General features: G+C 43.3%; 2 protein-coding genes across 2 annotated transcripts in view; both read right to left on the minus strand.

Moving 5' to 3' along the window:
* Nucleotides 1–19,288, minus strand: part of LOC309702355 (uncharacterized protein) — a 249,516-nt gene that overhangs the window by 144,467 nt on the left and 85,761 nt on the right. The window lies entirely within an intron of this gene.
* LOC309702241 (uncharacterized protein) overlaps nucleotides 10,288–19,288 on the minus strand; it is a 163,948-nt gene continuing 154,947 nt past the window's right edge. The window contains exons 2-5 of the mRNA XM_082526784.1: nucleotides 18,934–19,030; nucleotides 15,387–15,492; nucleotides 11,748–13,184; nucleotides 10,288–11,422 (exon numbers count right to left, since the gene is read on the minus strand). Of these exons, the coding sequence (XP_082382910.1) occupies nucleotides 10,730–11,422; nucleotides 11,748–13,184; nucleotides 15,387–15,404 (2,148 nt within the window). The 5' untranslated portion in view covers nucleotides 15,405–15,492; nucleotides 18,934–19,030 and the 3' untranslated portion in view covers nucleotides 10,288–10,729. The remainder of the gene's footprint in view (nucleotides 11,423–11,747; nucleotides 13,185–15,386; nucleotides 15,493–18,933; nucleotides 19,031–19,288) is intronic.

The raw sequence follows: 19,288 nt of genomic DNA on the forward strand, positions 1-19,288 counted from the left end.
TTGAGTAATGAAGCGTTTTCAATCCAAGCTTCAGAAAGCTTCATGTGGTCATCAAGGAAGCAACCAGGAAATATCTGCTGTGTGTAAAAACAGCAACACAAGAATCCAGGATGAAGACAAGAAACTCAAAGCTCACAAAACAGGTGGAGCTAATTTTGTGACGTGTTTCTGTAAAAACACCACAGAAGTGAATCATCAAAGTTTCCATGTGAGCTGATGATGCTGCTGCAGAGTTTCTGTGAACCTCCTGTGACCCCGCCTCCTCATACAGAGACATCTGATTGCTCTTCAAACTGCATCACGTGGACACATGTGATTGTGTGTTGTAGTATTGATCCCAATGCTGGTATCAGTCCTGGATCAATAACACTGGATGGATGCGTTCAGCATGGAGCCCCTGAGCTGTGTTACAGACAAACATGGAAACTGACAGGTCTGTGTCATTCACAGTCTGTAACACTTCTAAACAACAGAGGCTGACCCAAGTGCCTCAGAGCCAGGCACGCTCACATCACAGCTCTCTAAATAAGCCAGTTTCAAAATAAGAGCTGAAAGCTGTGTTTGCTTGTGTTAGCTTATTATTGTGGAGACTAACATTCAGTGATCATGTGTTCAGACTCATAATGATTACTCTCAGAAATCCTGATCTTTGTATTTACTATGTGTTGGATCAATAACTGAGATTCATGGTATCACACAGCTGTGCTGCTGCTGATGTCAGCACATCTGGAACAATACGAGGTATCTGCTAGCAGACTGAGCAGGACGTGAGACCTGTGGACTGTTTAAAGCTGTCCCTCCACAGCTCACTCAGACCTGATCCACACCTCAGTGATATTCTCTGACTTCCTCAGTAGAGACAGAAACCATTCAGATCTGGGACCATCAGCTGACTGATGATGTCACACAGACTGTGTTTTTCAGGAACAGTGATTCTGATGTGAGCCTGCTAGCTGACAGCAGACCTGATGAAAGCACATGTTCACATCTGTGAGGACAGACTGGACTCTTTGACTGCACCTTGGTTCTCCTCAGAGGTCTGTACAGGAGCATGTCCACCCCCACTGAAGATCTCAGTCACTGTGAAACATAGAAAGCTGCTTGTGTGGCCTCTGCCTCACATGTAGATACAGCTACAGGTTTCTCTGTCAGTCAGACTGAAACAGTGTCCTGATGCTGCATCATTCAGCTCTGTGCCCCAGTCAGCATCACTGGGAGCTACCAGTGTTTCTGCCCTTTTCCTGTAACACTACACTCAGCACAGGCTCAGCTGGTATCCAGTGTTGGACTTTGGCTTCAGCTGCTGTGATAGATCCTCTAACATAGATCAGCTCTGCTACATGTTGTTAGATAAGTGCAGCTGCTGTCATGTCCTGATGTTTCTCTGGCTCAGCAGCTTCTCCATCAGAGGTTCACATGGAGCTGATCCAGTATCTCCAGTAACTGTGTTCTGTACCTCTCTGGTTCATCCTTCTGTCTGTGTGACGTCAGTCAGATGTTGAAGTTAAACTCTGTAATCTTCACTGTGTCACAGAGTTCAGTGAGTCCCGTTATTCACAGTATCAATCAGATCATCAGAGAACAGCTGATCAGCAATCAGTGGTGCCAACAGCGCCTCCTGTGGTGAGAGGATGCAATAATGCAATGTAGCATTTTTCCACTCAACACTTGCAGTCATGGAAACTGTCTGTTGGATCTGTGTGACGTTGCTTTCTTGGTTAGAGTTCCTCACAAATGTCCAGATGATTCTTCTAATGAGGCGTCGACCATGTTTGCAGCTCTTTGGAAGAAAACGTCGCCCTTTGCCATCCTTACTTTTCTTTGACTTCTTCAAATGCAGCTGAACTCCAGCTGGTATTTTCTTGGACTTTGCAGCTGTTTCTGGTCATCAGTTCATTCCTGCAAACCTCTGAAGCTGAACAACAATGATGCTGCATTGCTGGCTGATCCCAAAAGGTTGATTCTGTTCATCTGGACGTTTTCAGAAACGTTTGCTCACTGATCAGGTGACTTCTTCAGTCTCAGCTGACTGCAGTTTTACAAGCTTACAAACAGCACATTTGCACAATGACTGAAAGCAGCAGCACCTGATATATATGATACTAATATAATACATATACATATATAATCCATACTAATGATGAAGGAACTGAGCTCACAGTCCATTGTTCATTCAGTGAACTACTCAGTTTATTTTGGGCCTCAGAAATGCTCACTCTGTTTGTACATCACTGTCAGCAATAGACTCATTCTGCTGTGTGGACAGGAACACATGTGACATCACTTCCTGTTTGTTTGTGACTGAAGAAGTTTACAAGGAATCATTTAGAAGAGTTTCAAACATCAACTGATTGAATCCATGAATCTGAAAACGTGTTTGTGAGTGAAAGAGACAGACATGTACAGACTGAACTATCTGTTCAACAGTCAGAGTGTTTCTGTAACAGGAGACACTCTTTACACTCCACTCAGCACAGGGACACTGAGGAACCAGGAGACCAGAGTCTAAACCCAGGATAAAGAGTTTGAGTGAATGTGGTGTTGAAGGTGTGGAGGTGGATCAGAGTGTCAGAGGAGACTCTGTAGAAGGACAGAGTGCCAGCAGGACAGTCCACATACACTGCTGCTCTGTTAGAGACAGAGGAGGAGGAGGAGATGGATGTTTGTCTGTTATTGTGACAGACAAGATGGCGCTGGAGTGACGGCAGCCTTTCCAAGTAGCTCTGCAACACCGCACCTTTTTGTTAACTTTAACTTTTTAGACTAGGCTTTTCAAACTTTTTTTTCACCTTCCTCTACTTATACCTCTTAGATATAGCGATACAAGATGGATAATGCACTTTTTAAAACTTCTGGAACCAGTTCCTTCATCTATTCGAGAGCGGAGCTGCTGGCACTAAAAACAAAGGGACAGACCGGCATGCGACACAACATCCCGGCCGAGCTAAAGAGGAGCTACAGAGGCTGCAAAGCTGGAGCGAGGAGAGCGGATCACCGGAGGCGAGTCAAACCATCAATCCCGACAGTGATCATGGGCAACGTGAACTCGTTACAGAATAAGATTGACGAACTGTGCGCTCTGAACAACCACAGACTATACCGTGAGTGCAGCTTGTTTATCTTCACGGAGACGTGGCTAACCGAGCTAACGCCGCAGGCTAACGTAGACCTATGCGGTTTCACACCCATGAGAGCCGATAGGGACACGCAGGCCAGCGGAAAAAGCAGAGGTGGGGGACTCATTGTCTACGTTAACAACAGATACTGTAACCCTGGACACGTCTCCGTTAAAGTTTCGGTATGCCGTCCGGACCTGGAGCTGCTAGCTGTTAGCTTGCGGCCATATTATCTACCTCGGGAGTTCAGTCATGTGATCTGTGTGTGTGTTTACATCCCTCCGAGGGCCGACGCAACAGCTGCCTGTGAGAAAATACACACAGTCACAGCAAGACTTCAGACACAAAACCCCGAGGCTTTCATTATTATATCTGGAGACTTTAACCATGCCACACTGGACTCTACTCTGGCTGCTTTTCACCAGTTTGTGAATTGTCCCACAAGAAGCAACAGGACAATTGACCTACTGTATGCTAATGTGAGAGATGCATACAGAGCCACCCCCCTCCCCCCACTAGGGAAGTCAGACCACAACCTGGTTTACCTACAGCCACAATACACACCCCTCGTCCAAAGGCAGCCGGTCACAACGCGCTCCATCCGGAGATGGACCCCAGAAAAGGAGGATGCTCTGAGGGACTGTTATGACACCACAGACTGGGATGTGCTCCTGAGCCCACATGGTGAGGACATAGAGGGGGCGACACACTGTCTTACAGACTACCTCAACTTTTGTGTGGACACGGTCGCCCCTGCTAAGACGGTACGGTGTTATCCTAATAACAAACCGTGGGTAACACAGGAAGTCAAAGCTGTCCTCAACATGAAGAAGAAGGCTTTCAGGAGCAAAGTGAAGGAGGAGATGAAGGCAGCACAGCGGGAGGTGAAACGCTGCCTGAGGGAAGCAAAGGACACCTACAGGAGGAAGGTGGAGCAGAAGTTGGAGAGGAACAATATGAGGGAGGTCTGGAATGGTGTGAAAACCATCACAGGCCACAACACCAAGAAAAGCACAGTGGGGGGGACTGTGGAGAAGGCAAACGAACTCAACAACTTCTTCAACAGGTTTGACCAGCCCACAACCCCCCCACCCTCACCTTCACTACAGAGTCCAATCCCCACTCTCCTACCTCCCTCGCTTCCCCCCCTTCCTGACACCATGACACCCCCCTCCTCCAATCCCTCTCTCAGCAGCAAGACATCTCCCCCCCTCCCCTCTTCCCAAACATCTCCCAGTGTCACAGTGGATCAGGTCAGGAGACAACTGAGGAAGCTTCGCCCCAGAAAGGCAGCAGGCCCAGACAAGGTGTGTCCTAGGATGCTAAAGGCGTGTGCTGCTGAACTTGGGGAGCCGCTACAACGAGTCTTCAACCTCAGTCTGCGACTGGGGAGAGTGCCCGCCCTATGGAAGACATCCTGCATCGTCCCGGTCCCCAAAAAGAACCGGCCCAATGAGCTGAATGACTTCCGACCGGTGGCACTGACGTCACATCTTATGAAGACTCTAGAGCGGCTCTTCCTCAACCTCCTCCGACCACAGGTACAACATGCCCAGGACCCACTACAGTTTGCATACAAGGCGGGTGTCGGAGTGGAGGATGCCATCCTGTACCTCCTACACAGAGCCCACTCACACCTGGATGGGGGAAAAGGCACGGTCAGGATCCTGTTTCTTGACTTTTCCAGTGCCTTTAATACCATCCGGCCCTGTATGCTTCAGGAAAAACTGAACAGGATGGAGGTGGACCCCTGCCTGGTGGCTTGGATCTCCGACTACCTCACCGACAGACCACAGTACGTCAGGCTGAAGGACATCACGTCTGACACAGTGGTCAGCAGCACAGGAGCACCACAGGGAACTGTGCTGTCCCCTCTTCTCTTCACCCTGTACACCTCTGACTTCTGCTACAACTCTGAATTATGCCACATTCAGAAGTTTGCAGACGACACAGCCATCATGGGGTGTATCTGGGATGATCAGGAAGAGGAGTACAGAAGTCTGGTGAGGAACTTTGTCGCATGGAGTCACACAAACCACCTGCAACTCAACACCTCAAAGACTAAGGAACTGGTTGTGGACTTCGGGAGGTCTAGAGCAGGTCCACTGCCGGTTCAGATAGAGGGGGAGGAGGTGGAGGTGGTCAACAAGTACAAGTACCTCGGGCTGTGGGTGGACAATAAACTGGACTGGTCATGCAACACAGAGCACCTGTATAAAAAAGCCCAAAGCCGACTGTACTTCCTCAGGAGGCTGAGGTCTTTTAACATCTGCAGGAAGCTCCTGAGGATGTTTTACCAGTCGGTGGTTGCTGGAGTACTTTTCTATGCTGTGGTGTGCTGGGGGAGCAGCACAGCAAAGGAGGACTCATCCAGGCAGGAGAAACTGATCAGGAGGGCTAGCTCTGTGGTCGGCATGAAGCTGGACACTCTGGTGACAGTGGCAGAGAAAAGGACATTAAAGAAACTGATGGACATTATGGACAATGCCAGGCATCCTCTGCACACGGCCATTAACAACCAGAAGAGTCTGTTCAGTGACAGGTTGCTTCTCCCAAAGACAAGAACTAACAGACTTAAAAACTCCTTTGTCCCACACGCCATCAGACTGTTTAACTCCTCTCTGGAGGGGAGAGGGAGGGGAAACAGGAGGACAAAGGAGGGGGGAACAACTAAGCTGTAGTGCCTCTTCACCTCACTGTACAATACCTTGTGCAATACTTTTGTAAATAGTCAACGGTGCAATAGACTCAATACTTGAAATGTGCAATTCACTTGTATTTTTATTTTTATTCCTATTTATTCTATTTATCCCCTTCGTATATTTTATTTATATGGTCTCTGTATTTATATATATGTGTGTGTGTATAACTCTGTAACTTCTGTCGGTGCTGTGCTTTTTTGGAAATCGAATTTCCCAGAGGAACCCACCCGAGGGATTAATAAAGTTCTATCTTATCTTATCTTATCTCTTATAACGAGGACCATCATCAGAGCAGCTCAGACTCCAGGACTGATCATTGTTTCCAAACACACAGTCATCACTGCCTCCTTTCCTTCTGATGCTTCTGTAACTCACTGATATATAAACGCTTCCTCTCCACTCGACCTCCCAGTAACAGCGACCAGTCAGACCATTTCTACACAGCAGGTGAGGATAAAAACCATCAAATCTGTCTGGATGATCAGGATATGACTGAACCTCCTCCACACAATGTGCCTCAATGTTATTGATATTATTTTTATCATTATTATATAATAACAAAACCTTTATAATAAAACCACTAAAAACCTTTATTCTAGCGCAACTTGTAAGCCAACTTGACTTTCAAAATAAAAGCACAAAGCACCAAAACGTTGACTACAAAAAACAAACAGTAATGTACAGCTTAAACAATTTACAATCATGACATAGATCTTGACAAGATAAAGAAATAATCCAAATTATATACAATGTCATCATGCCAACAGTTACAACATCGATGGAGGATCTGTGTAAGCACTGAGGATCGTCCTGATGGACAGAACAGAAGGAGAGTGAGACAAGTGAAGATATACTAAACAACACTGTGACATGAACTGAGCCACACACAGTTTGATTCACAGGTGATTGACACATTATTTGACCACAAGTGTCTGTGAAGGTTCTCAGTCATCCAGGTCATCGTAGTCAAAGGAGCCTCTTTGCTGACTTTAAAATCAGCAAAGAGGCACAGAAAAGAAGATCAGACACCAGCGAGGGAGGATAAGAAGGACAGACGTAACAACATTGTCATCCCCTATGTAGCCGGAGTATCAGAAAAACTCAGGAGAGTTTTCTCCAAGCATGACATCCTGGTGCATTTCAGACCCAGCAACACGCTCAGACAGAAACTGGTTCACCCGAAAGATAAAACGCCAAAACACAGACTTAACAACGTGGTGTATGCTGTACAGTGCAGCGAAGAATGCCCAGACCTCTACATTGGAGAGACCAAACAGCCACTTCACAAGCGCATGGCACAACATAGAACAGCCACCTCCACATGACAAGACTCAGCAGTCCATCTGCATCTTAAGGATAAAGGACACTCTTTCGAGGATGCCAATGTTCACATTTTGGGCAGAGAGGACAGATGGTTTGAAAGAGGAGTGAAAGAAGCATCTATGTCCACTGTGAGCGACCATCTTTGAACAGAGGCGGGGTTTACGACACCAACTCTCTGCCATCTATAATCCAGTTTTGAGATCCCTTCCCAGACGCCTTAACGCCCACTCACATCCTGGGCCATCTGACCTCAGGAATTCGCATGATAAGGTGGGGCCAGGTTTCACAATGAACCCACCCGAAACTCTGGCTGATTGGGACCCACACCCAGTTTCCCACCTTGGCTCAGGCGATTAGAGGATCATCAGGGGGTCCTTTTGTCCCTCTGTGGGGGGTCACTCCCACTAGGTTTATATCTGGGACTCTCCACCATTTGACCTTAGAACTGAAGAAGCTTCTCGGATGAGAGGTGAAACGTCTTCAAGTAACTTAAAGAAGTCCAGACGCTTTTCTTTGCAAGCTCCTTTGACATTTGACCACGAGCAATCTTTTCTGGTTTGACGCCGTCTTTGTAGCCAGAAACCAGCTCTCTCCTCGGCTTCCTCCACTACACGCTTCCCCCACGCCAGTCTCCTCCGTCACTATAAAGGGGAGAGTCATGAGCTCCATCACCCTCACCTGTGCCGTCCAATGTCCCGCCACCAGCCTCCACTGCAGCAGGCCAGAGACCACACCCCTGCCACAATAAGTAAAAGTATATCGTTGCTGTACCCTTAATGCTAAATGTGCTAAATTAACCGCTGCCTTTGCCCCTTTGGGATTATTCTTATGTCACTGGGATGTTGACCTTTGACCTTCACATTAGAGAGATGGGCAGACATAATTAGTGTATGAATTTTAAAGTAACAGGTAATAAAGAGAGTGTAGTAAATGTAGTCAGGTTTATTACTCTGTATCACACATGAGTGCCCGAGGGAGGCGGGGCTGACTGGGGAGACACAGGAAACAGAGAGACAGGGCTGACTCGACATGAAACGATGAAACGTGGGACACGGGAACAGAAACTAAACACAGGCTGAAATGAACACTGAGGGAGGGAGAACTAAGATTACTGAGAGCCTGATAAATAAGAAGAACAAAAACCAAGAAAAACAAGAGTCAAAGAAAACCAAAAACACAAAGCATTGGGCCAGGACCCACTGCTGTGACATTTATATGTGATAAAAACATTAAAAACTGCTCAGATGTTGAAATCTTTCTACGTATACTTTAGGTTCAGCTCTCCAGCCTGGCATTTGGTTAAGCATGATTCAAACATTTGATTTTGTTTAACTGGTTTTAATTATAGTTACTTTTTGTGAACATTTGTTGCAGCATTTAAAAATACATCATTTATTTTCAAACTTTTACTTGATTTAGAGCATCATGTTTGACCAACGTAAATGTTTTAATTTCATATAAAATAACTGAAGCAGTGAATTAAATATCTGAAATCTTTCCTTCCTTAAAAGTTATAATCCTACTTAAGTTATAGTGCAAACGCTTAAGCAACAAATATACTTGATGCTAATTAATTAATATTTCCCTTTGATGTTGCAACTATGCGGTCACTTCTGTCTTTAAACAAAATAATATTTTCCAGTTACAGAAATCATAAAGTCCAAACTAAAGTGCTACTGTTGCTATATGCATTTTATATAAATCATGGATGATGGTCCTGACATGAAGGAAGAGAAAGTTACAGGTTGCATCCTTTGACTTTGTCTCCGTGCCTTTGGGCCATTTTCAGAAGGACAGATGTTTCTGTTCAATTCTTAAATCAATTTTTTCAAACACAAACACTATTTTAAAGCTTCTAGAGAGTAAAGTATTAATGATAATTATAATAACAATAATAAAAACAAAAGCTCTCAGATCCATCAAACCAAGCAGCAGAAAGAACAATAACTGAAGAGAAAACTTTAACCTTGTAGACTTCATTATGTTCCAGCTGCTCTACAGACGCTGTGACCTCGAACTTAAGCAGGTCGTAAAGTATGTGCAGCTCAATAACTTCATAATCAGACCCTGTGGTATTTAGGCAGCAGAACAACTAAGAATAACAACTACAAATAATGTTTTTAGGTTTCTGTTGTACTGCAAGGTTCTGTACAGGAGAACCAAACCAAGAGCAAATATTACGTCTCATTTACACCTGAGCACGAAGAGCCATCAACATTTAGCAAATTGAATCATCTTTGTTTAGATGCAAGAAGAATCATATAGAAATGAAAAAGTAGAAATAGAAATCCAGAGCAAAGATATCCTCTAATTCAGCGTAGCACATGTGCAGCTGCTGCGATTCACGTAAGCATTCGGCTCGTCGCTGCTGCAGATTTTTCTCTCGCTGTTCTGGCTCACAGCGCTGCAAACACAAAAATAAATATCCCCAAAGGTGTGAAAGGGAGCTAATTAGTAAGAGTATTGTTACTCTCCGCAGGAGTAGTCCAGCAGTAGAAATCAGTCCAATAACAAGGTGTGTAACATCTAGCAGGGTGACAGAAAAACCCAGGGTAACTTCTAAGGACCTCAACGTCTCTCTCACATTGTGTTTTTTAAACATGCTTCCATTTGTCACTTCAGTCTTTACTCTGAAATACAGGAAGAGAAATCATGGCTGAAACAATTTCTCATGAAACCAGGGGTGTGGTCCAACAGTCAGTTTGGTGAGGAAGGTTCCTAACTGAGAGAAGTGACCCAGAAGTATCTGTGTAGCAGCCACAATGAATCCAGATCATGAGCTTTATTAACTGATCAAAGTCTCTTCTTTCATCTTCTGTATCATTCAGTTTGCATTGGTAATGCCCATTATTGTAATGCTTTTTTAAGACCAGCAAAACTTTATTTCACTTTGGGTTAGCTGGGATAAGTGATGGATGGAGGGAATTTTACTTCAGCCACAGAAATCCTAAACAGGAAGGAGGAGCAGAGTTACAGTGGATCACTATCCAGCAGGGAAACAAGGTTTATTTCAATTTCTTGGCCATGAGTGAGATTTACTGAGTGGGCAAATTAGGGAGACGACACCATCAGATCCCGAGCCCTCCATGTGTTAATCAAGAGCCGGCTGCTGTGCTACATCCATAAATAATGAATAAATTAGGAGCTAAAGCTGAAAGGACAGTTTATTTGTACCATCTTCACGTGAACACATTCAAGAACATCACAGATGAAGAAAGATTAAAAACTTCCACACTACATAAAGCAAGAAAAATAGTTTTTCTTTCAGGTGGTTTCAGAAAAACAGAAACATCAAACATCTCCAAGACTCTCTTTGAAAGAACTAAAATCCTTTGTTCTCATGGTCCAATCATGAGTGAACTCCCCGATGAAGCCTTGTGTGCTAAAACATGTCAGAGTTTTAAAGGTTAAACATGAGTTTCCAAAACGTTTTGCTGGAGAACAATGAACTATTTGACTGAGTTTCAATCATTTACAGACGAGCAAAACCAGGACAGAGAAAAAAGGACAAAACTGACTCAGTAAAACAACAGAAAAGAAGATTCCATGTAGATCTGTATTATGTAGAAGTTCAGCCCAGCAACCAGTTCAGTTCAACACAAGTTTAAATGATTCTATCTGAACTCTGTGGAGCCTGATCTCAAGCTTTTTGAGTCTGACACAGAAACCAGAGGATCTTTCTGTGTCTTCAGATTCACTGTGATCCAGTGATGGGAGTGATTTCAGCCCTGAGTGATCGCGCTGATGTTTGCACAGAGCAGACAATGAGGTGAATGTTTGGGCACATTGGTAACAGTGAAACAGTTTATTAGTAACGTGGGATCGTTTGTGTTCAGAGTATGAACTGAGATTCCTGAAGCTCTTGTCACACTGGTCACAGCTGTAGTTTCCTTCCATGTGTGTACGTTCATGAAGGTTACGATTACCTGAATGTGAGAAGCTTCTCTCACAGTGTCTGCACTTGTGTGGTTTCTCTCCTGTGTGGACTCCTTTGTGTGATTTAAGCTGACTTTCAGTGGTGAAGGATGACCCACACTGATCACAGAGGTGCTTTTTAACCCCACTGTGAATCAGTTCATGTCGTTTTAACTCACTTGGTGTGGTGAAGCTTCTCCCACATTCTTTGCAGTATTTCAGTTTGTCTCCAGTGTGTCTACGTTGATGTACTTTTAGGGTCTTTTGCTGACTGAAAGTTTTTCCACAGAGGTCACAATGAAAGTCTTTCCCACCACCACAGTGATGACAGGGTTGAGAACTGGATCCATCTGTGTCGCTCTGCTTCTAAACAAAGACACAAAGACAGTGTAAGTCAGTCCTTCAACATTTGTATCCTGAACGTCGCCTGAAATAAAGAGCATCTCTGCAGACGTCCAACTACATTTGACTGTTTCAGTTAACACACTCAGTTTACTGGGCTGCAATAACTACAATACTACCACCATAATACTACAGTAATACTAAAATCATAACTGAAAGGAAAATCTGAATAATCACTCAGAGCTGCTTTTCCATGCAGTAGAATTGCTAACATGCTAACACAGTTTAATGAGCAGAGTTGTTCCAAACAGTCAGGCTAAAATGACAAGATAACAATATAAATACATACCTCACAGTAGCTGCACTTGTAGAGTCTCTTTCTGGTGTGGATCTGTTGGTGTTGTCTCAGGTGACGTGGAGATTTAAAAGTTTTCTCACACAGGTCACATTGATAAGGTCTCTCCTCAGTGTGGGTAAACATGTGTTGTTGTAACTGTGCGTCTGTTGTAAACTGTTTGCCACACTGTTCACAGCAGTACACATCATGTCTGGTGTGAATGCGTAGGTGTCTATTTCGGCTCTCTCTCTGGCTGAAAGTTTTTCCACAGATGTCACAGCTGTATGGCTTAATTCCAGAGTGGGTAACTAGATGACTCTGTAAGCTGCTACTACGAGTAAAAGCTCTGCCACACTGATCACAGCTGTACGCTTTAACTCCACTGTGGATGAGTTGGTGTTTTTTTAGGGAACGCTTCAAGGAAAAAGACTTTCCACACAAGTCACAGCTGAACGGTCTCTCTCCAGTGTGGATGACCTGATGATGTTTTAGTGAAGCCTTCAGAGTAAACTCCATCCCACACTCGTCACAGCTGTATGCCTTAATTCCAGAGTGGGTAACTTGATGCCTCTGTAAGTGGCTACTGTGAGTAAAAGCTCTGCCACACTGATCACAGCTGTACTTTTTAACTCCACTGTGGATGAGTTGGTGTTGTTTTAGGCAACGCTTCCAGGAAAAAGACTTTCCACACAAGTCACAGCTGAACGGTCTCTCTCCAGTGTGGATGACCTGATGATGTTTTAGTGAAGCCTTCAGAGTAAACTCCATCCCACACTCATCACAGCTGTATGCCTTAATTCCAGAGTGGGTAACTAGATGACTCTGTAAGCTGCTACTTTGAGTAAAAGCTCTGCCACACTGATCACAGCTGTATGCCTTAATTCCAGAGTGGGTAACTAGATGACTCTGTAAGCTGCTACTGTGAGTAAAAGCTCTGCCACACTGATCACAGCTGTACTTTTTAACTCCACTGTGGATGAGTTGGTGTTGTTTTAGGCAACGCTTCCAGGAAAAAGACTTTCCACACAAGTCACAGCTGAACGGTCTCTCTCCAGTGTGGATGACCTGATGCTGTTTTAGTGAAGCCTTCCCAGTAAAACCCTTCCCACACTCGTCACAGCTGTATGCCTTAATTCCAGAGTGGGTAACTAGATGACTCTGTAAGCTGCTACTGTGAGTAAAAGCTCTGCCACACTGATCACAGCTGTACGCTTTAACTCCACTGTGGATGAGTTGGTGTTTTTTTAGGGAACCCTTGAAGGAAAAAGACTTTCCACACAAGTCACAGCTGAACGGTCTCTCTCCAGTGTGGATGACCTGATGCTGTTTTAGTGAAGCCCTCACAGTAAAACCCTTCCCACACTCGTCACAGGTGTGTTTTTTCTCTCCCTTTCTTCTGTGAGGTTTGTCGGCCTCCTGAGAGCGCTGACTTCTGGCTCCATGTTGGTCCTGCAGTGACAGAGATACAAACAGAGGCAGTGAGTGAAATGCAGTCGCGGAACAAACTCAACCTTCAAACTCCATTAACACTAGTTTTAAACCTGAAGGTGGAGCGTGGCACCAAACACCTTAAAGGTCTCTTATCCCCACCTGCTGGTAGTTCTAACACATTACATCCAACCTGCTGTTAAAGATAATTCATGACTGTTCAAACACTAAAATCATGCACACACACACACACACACACACACACACACACACACACACACACACACACAATTTTATAATTTAGATTATTTTGTTGTTTCCTATTACATATTTCTATAATTTGTATAGATTTATACAGAATTATTCAGTGATAATAAATCCTATGTTTGTTTATTCTAAAGGAACCCCGTTAGCTTCCACAACAGATGTTGCTCGTCTTCCGTCAAATACTCACATAAAATATTACACAATAAAGTGGATTCAAGATATCCACATAATTTCACTCTTACATCCACAGTGAGGTTTCACAATTGTTCAAATATAAGCAATCAATAATAATAATAATAATATTTCTCTGTCAGCCTTCTCGGTTACGAATCGTCTTCTGCTTCTCTGTCATGCAGCGTCCCACAGGGCTCAATTTTAGGGCCACTGCTCTTTTCACTGTATCTATTGCCTCTGGGTTCTATCCTTAGAAGGCATGGGATCTCATTTCATTGTTATGCCGATGACTGCCAAATTTATTTGCCACTAAAACACAAGGATGGCATCTCCATAAAACCTATAAAACCTATAACCTTATAAATAAAATTGAATTTAATATATTCTGAGGTAAGTTGATCTATAGTGTTACATCATATTCTATAAGGATATTATGTGTTTGTAGACTTTCTGCCCAGTTTGACCCATTTAGCAGAAGTCAGCCTGTTTAAGGCTCTGATATCTATTCTGTGTGACTTACAGCAGTTATGACATGGTCTGATTTTCTCACCCAATAAAGGAATATTTCATATATCAGTCTACTCTTCATTCTATCAGACACAGTTATCACAGCTCCTACATTTGCTTTTTACACATATATGTAAGCATTGAGCCAAATTTAGTACCAACATATTAAATGAACAATATTTGTCTCTTATATATGATACATCTATATACACACTGTCACAGATACTTGTCTGTGAGTGAAGTGATTAATATAATAACTATAATATTGGCCATATTATATTTACATTACCACAGTGAGATGACTTTAGTCTCATGAACAACATCAGCTAATTGTTATTTACAGCTAATCTTAAACGACTGTTCAGCACAGAAATGAAGCCCAACAATCATGTTTCACAGTCCTGTGGTCTCAGCCTCAGATACTCATCAAATCACACAGAGCTCATGTAGAAACAAATGAACTAAATATGTTCTCCTTCATTTCTGTCAAACAAAGCTGTATGAAACGTTTCCAGCTGTTAGTATCATGGTTGCTAGGCAACCTGGGCAGCGCGACGGAGACTAGACGTCCCATTTCACGAGCCTACGAGCCTCGCACTTCGGCCTTAGCGGTCTTTGAGTACGCGGCCCTTGAGGACTTTAAAGCTGCAGAACCTGAATCGGGATACAGCCATGATGATCTCCAGCCTCGTGCTCGCCAACATTCTCACCTGAGTTAAGAAGACGATCACTGAAATGGTCTCAGCAGGTCCTTTGATGACAGCAATGAAATGCAGTGGTAAGGCTTTTTGGGGATTAAGTTCGTTTTCATGGCAAAGAAGGACGATGCAGTTCATCTGATCACTCCTCATAACATTCTGGAGTGCAGGCAAAATGCTATTATAAAAACTTAAGCAGCAACTTCTCCAGGTTCCAATATTTATGCAATTCTCAAACCTTTTGGCCACGACTGTATAACCTCTTCTGAAGTTTAGTGGATATTATACATGGTTATGCTCAGGATGTGTCGGCCAGTTTCCACTGGAAACGCCTTTTGGTTAAACTGTCAGCGAGGAATTTGCATTTGCACTGTTACATTTTTATATAACTTTAATGCACATAAACAACAGCTGCTTGTTTCAGTGAAAATACATTGATGGGTTTTTAATAAAGTTGTGCAGCTGTAAAGTATTTTGTCTGGTGTCAATTCTATCGTCAGCTACATCGTTATGGCAAATGTTCAAATGTATATGGTGATAAATATCTTTGGTCATATGGTCCTGCTCTGTCTGTCACCTTCTGTGTTGAGCTCATTGTTTCCTCTGTAGTGGCTGAGCTGAGTCCAAGTAGCTGAAACTGTTCCTCTGCTGCTCCGTCAGACTCTCCTCCTCCTGCTGATCAGCTGGGACACAAAACAGATCTTTGTTAGGCTCCACACTGCACTGAAGAGTCAAAGTGTCTCATATGTTCATCTGACAAGTAAAAGAACACATTTTTGTTTCCCGAGGTGGGCAACTTGTTGGAAACAAACACAAAAGCTTTGAGCACTGATACCTGCCATTGCTGGCATTGAAAGATGCAACGCCAGCAATGTGGATTGTCAAGACTCAAACCAATCATCAAGCAAAGACAACAGGGATCATTTGTTTCTGTTTATTTAGCATTCACAGCATTTGTAGTTGCCTTCTGTGCAGGGGAAGTCCACGCACACTGTGTGGTACCGCCATCCGCAGAAGGTGCATTCAACCTCTGTAAGAGAAACGAGATTGTCTGAGACTGAAATGATATTCACTAAAGAAGTGGTGATTTGTAAAACTTCAAGTGTATGATAAGGTGAAAACAAATACACAACTGCATGTCATGTAGTTGAAGGTTTTTTTTCCTTTGGAAGACCGGAAAACACTGAAAGTTACAAATTAGTCCTTTATTTATCCAGGTAAAAAAAAATCTCATTGAGATTAAAAATCTAATTTCCAAGAGAGACCTGGCGTCATGGCAACACAAGTCACATACCACACAGGTATATAACATTTAAAACAAACACAATATCCCAACATGTGTAACAAATGTATTGTGCTTGAAACAAATTCAGAATAGGTGATAAAGCAGCTGCACATGTGTGTCACGAGTAAATCTGGCTGTATAACAAACAGAAACAAGTGATCCTGCTGTCTTTGCTCAATGGTTGGTTTGAGTCTTGACAATCCACATTGCTGCCATCTTTCAATATGTTGAATGCACCAGTGTAAGTGCAGCCACTCAGACTCAATGTGTTCATAGAAACAGGTGCAGATGTGTCACGAGTTCATCCAGCAGTAGCTATGGCACTTGGCCACAGGGGGCAGCAGTGGACTGACCTGCATTCGAGACTGCTCCAGCTGCTCTGTGACAGTCAGTAGATCTGCTACAAATTGCAGATCATATGCAAGTTTTGGAAATGACATTATAAATATTCCTAACTTAGCCATGGCAGCATTGTTGATGTATTACCTATATACTACAAATTATTCCACCTGCTGAAAAGTGGATCTAATGTGGGCGGACTCACACTTAGCAAATAAACCTGTGATGTGAGAATGTAATCAAACTGTTGATCAGACGCAAAGTAATTTAAAGTTTATGATGCTATCGTCTAATGTTAGCTGACATGATGTTAGCTTGTAAACTTATGTTGTTGTCTGGGTCTCATGTCTGATCTGATGATAATAACTGTGACAACACAGAGATTAAATAAAGGACGTTGGTGGGACTTCTTATGTTAGAACTACAACTTCAGTTAAGGAGTGAGACGTAAGGTGACAAGGAGAATGAAGAGAATGAGAAAGAAGTAACTGGGAAGAGAAAATGAAAACACAAATTTGAAATGATCAAATTTGTGTTAACAGATGATGGTGATTTTAAAAATTCAAGTAATTTAAAGTTTTTATCCTATTTGTTGTTGTTTTTTTCATATTCTTCTATTTGCAAGAGGTTATTAATAAAACAGGTTCTCTTTCTGGTTTCTCTTTTTGGACGCACTCTCTACAGCTTATCACATCCAAAATGGCGGATGTCAAGTACAAAACCTCGACAGAAACAATCAGCAAGAATTTTAGCATCAGTCCAAAATAAAACTGTCCAACTACAGAGTTTTAAAATCCAACTAAACTATGAACAGAGATCTTTTACCAATAGGCTATTGATGAGATGACAGTGGTAACAAAAACGTACACATCCGCGCACACAGACAAAATGGCGGGAGAGCGTTTAACGGTCGACCTCATGAGTCCGTTACCGTGAACTATGGAGCGGCAGATTTGTGCTGGAACTGAGCTGCACACAGCTGATGTTAGCCAGGAAACATTACACACTGCTAACGTTACCTTCACACGGAGCTCCACACAGAGACGATCAGCGTCAGGCACAAACACCAAGTTCAGAAAAGAGGAACTTTGAGCAGGAAGGAAAGAGTCAGAGCGGCGTTTGAGGACACGTTTACAACCACGAACATCAGAATCTGTCTGTGCTGCATTCAAGTGCAAGTTGGAAACTCACTAATCTCTGTCATGTTGTCCAAAGATGATTTATTTCTGCTGGTTTTCCTGTTTGAAACACAAACATGTGTCAGCACTTTGTTGTTCTTCACCCTGCAGCATTTGAATATTTCAGGAGTAAACTGATCATAAATTCATGAAGTCATGAATGAAAGTGCAGACTGAGAGTGGATCACATGATGTTTGAGGTGTGTCATGTGACATGTTCAGTATTGTCACACATGTCTAGATTGTCCCTGATATCATAACTGCTCAAACACTGATGATTATATTTGAAGAATTATTCCTGATGGCAGCAAAGTTTGAATGGAGCTCTCTGTCTGTGCTGATTTGTCGCCCTCTGGAGGTCAAAGCACAAACTGCATGATGTCACTGTAACCACCACAGTGACAGGAAGTGTTTTTAAATGATGAAACATGTCAGTGATGCTGATAGTGTGTTCATCACAGACGTTCAGGCTTCGTGTTGACATGAATCAAAGTTAATGTCATTATGGACCAAGGACAGTACTCTGGGTCTCCTGCAGAACAACTCGAGCTGTGATACCTGAATGAAGAGCCTCTGCTGCTTTAAAGAAGGAGGCTCGAGGCAGTGGTGAGGTGCAGACCAACCAGCTTTTATTCAGCAACTTTAACAGAAGGATCAGAAAAATAAAACTATACAGCACAGTGATGCTGACTGAAGCCACAGCATTAAACTAAACAAGCATCTGATCATCTTTAACAACATCTAATAAAGAATAACAACTATTTACTCCTGTATTTCCTACAATAAAGCCTGTTCAGATATTTGTTGCTGATGGAAATGTAAAAGGCTCCCAGGAACCAAAGGACAAAAACAGAGGCCACAGTCACAGCTGCAAAGGATCCCCTAACACATAAACTGGTTCGAAGATATTTTCTAGCTCTGCAGAGGAGCTTGATTGCACGGACAGTAAAAAGTGGATTCAATAACAGCAGCGAGCGCTGAGTGATATAACGGTGCTGCGAGCAGCAGTGCAAAGGCTCACACAGAGACAGCAGCTACACTGTGTGTGGATGTGATCCACAGTCACAGCTGTGGGTTTCAGTCAGTGTGTCTCTAACTTCATGGTCACATTTCAAAGCTTATTGCAGCCAGAAGATGTTCAAGTAAAAGATTTATTGCTGTACTCGTCTACCAGGATAACAGGAGGTTCATAAAGCTGTGTAATACTTCAGCTTTCCATCATGGAGTAGTAGTTGTGTCCCTTTGTGTTTATTAGTGTGTTCACACGTCTACTTTAACTTCACTCTGCAATGAAAGGATTCAAATCCCTGATAAATACATACATGCTGACTCTGAGTCTCAGTGAAGGAGGAAAGGATGGATGAAGGCAGCCTAGTGTGGGTCATGTGTGTCCAGCAGTCATCCAGGGCCTGGATCCATCTGTAACAGGAAGACAAAGTCCAGCCTGTAATCATCCTATCAGGCACAGCGTTTCCATCCAGCATCCTGACGACGCTAACAACCCGTCAAACGTCTCCTCTGGTCCACAGAAGTCACACTTCCTGTGTCATGTTTACCTTTTTAAGTGTGCTATTGAAGCCTGTGTGACCAACTCTGACTCTCCAGATTCCATCCTGGTCTCTGCTGCAGCTTCTTCTACACGACTGTTTTCTGTATAATAATATCTGCCTTTCCCGT

This window comes from Aulonocara stuartgranti (genome assembly GCF_965226115.1).
Source record: "Aulonocara stuartgranti genome assembly, chromosome: 3".
In the NCBI taxonomy this organism is placed as follows: Eukaryota; Metazoa; Chordata; class Actinopteri; order Cichliformes; family Cichlidae; genus Aulonocara; species Aulonocara stuartgranti.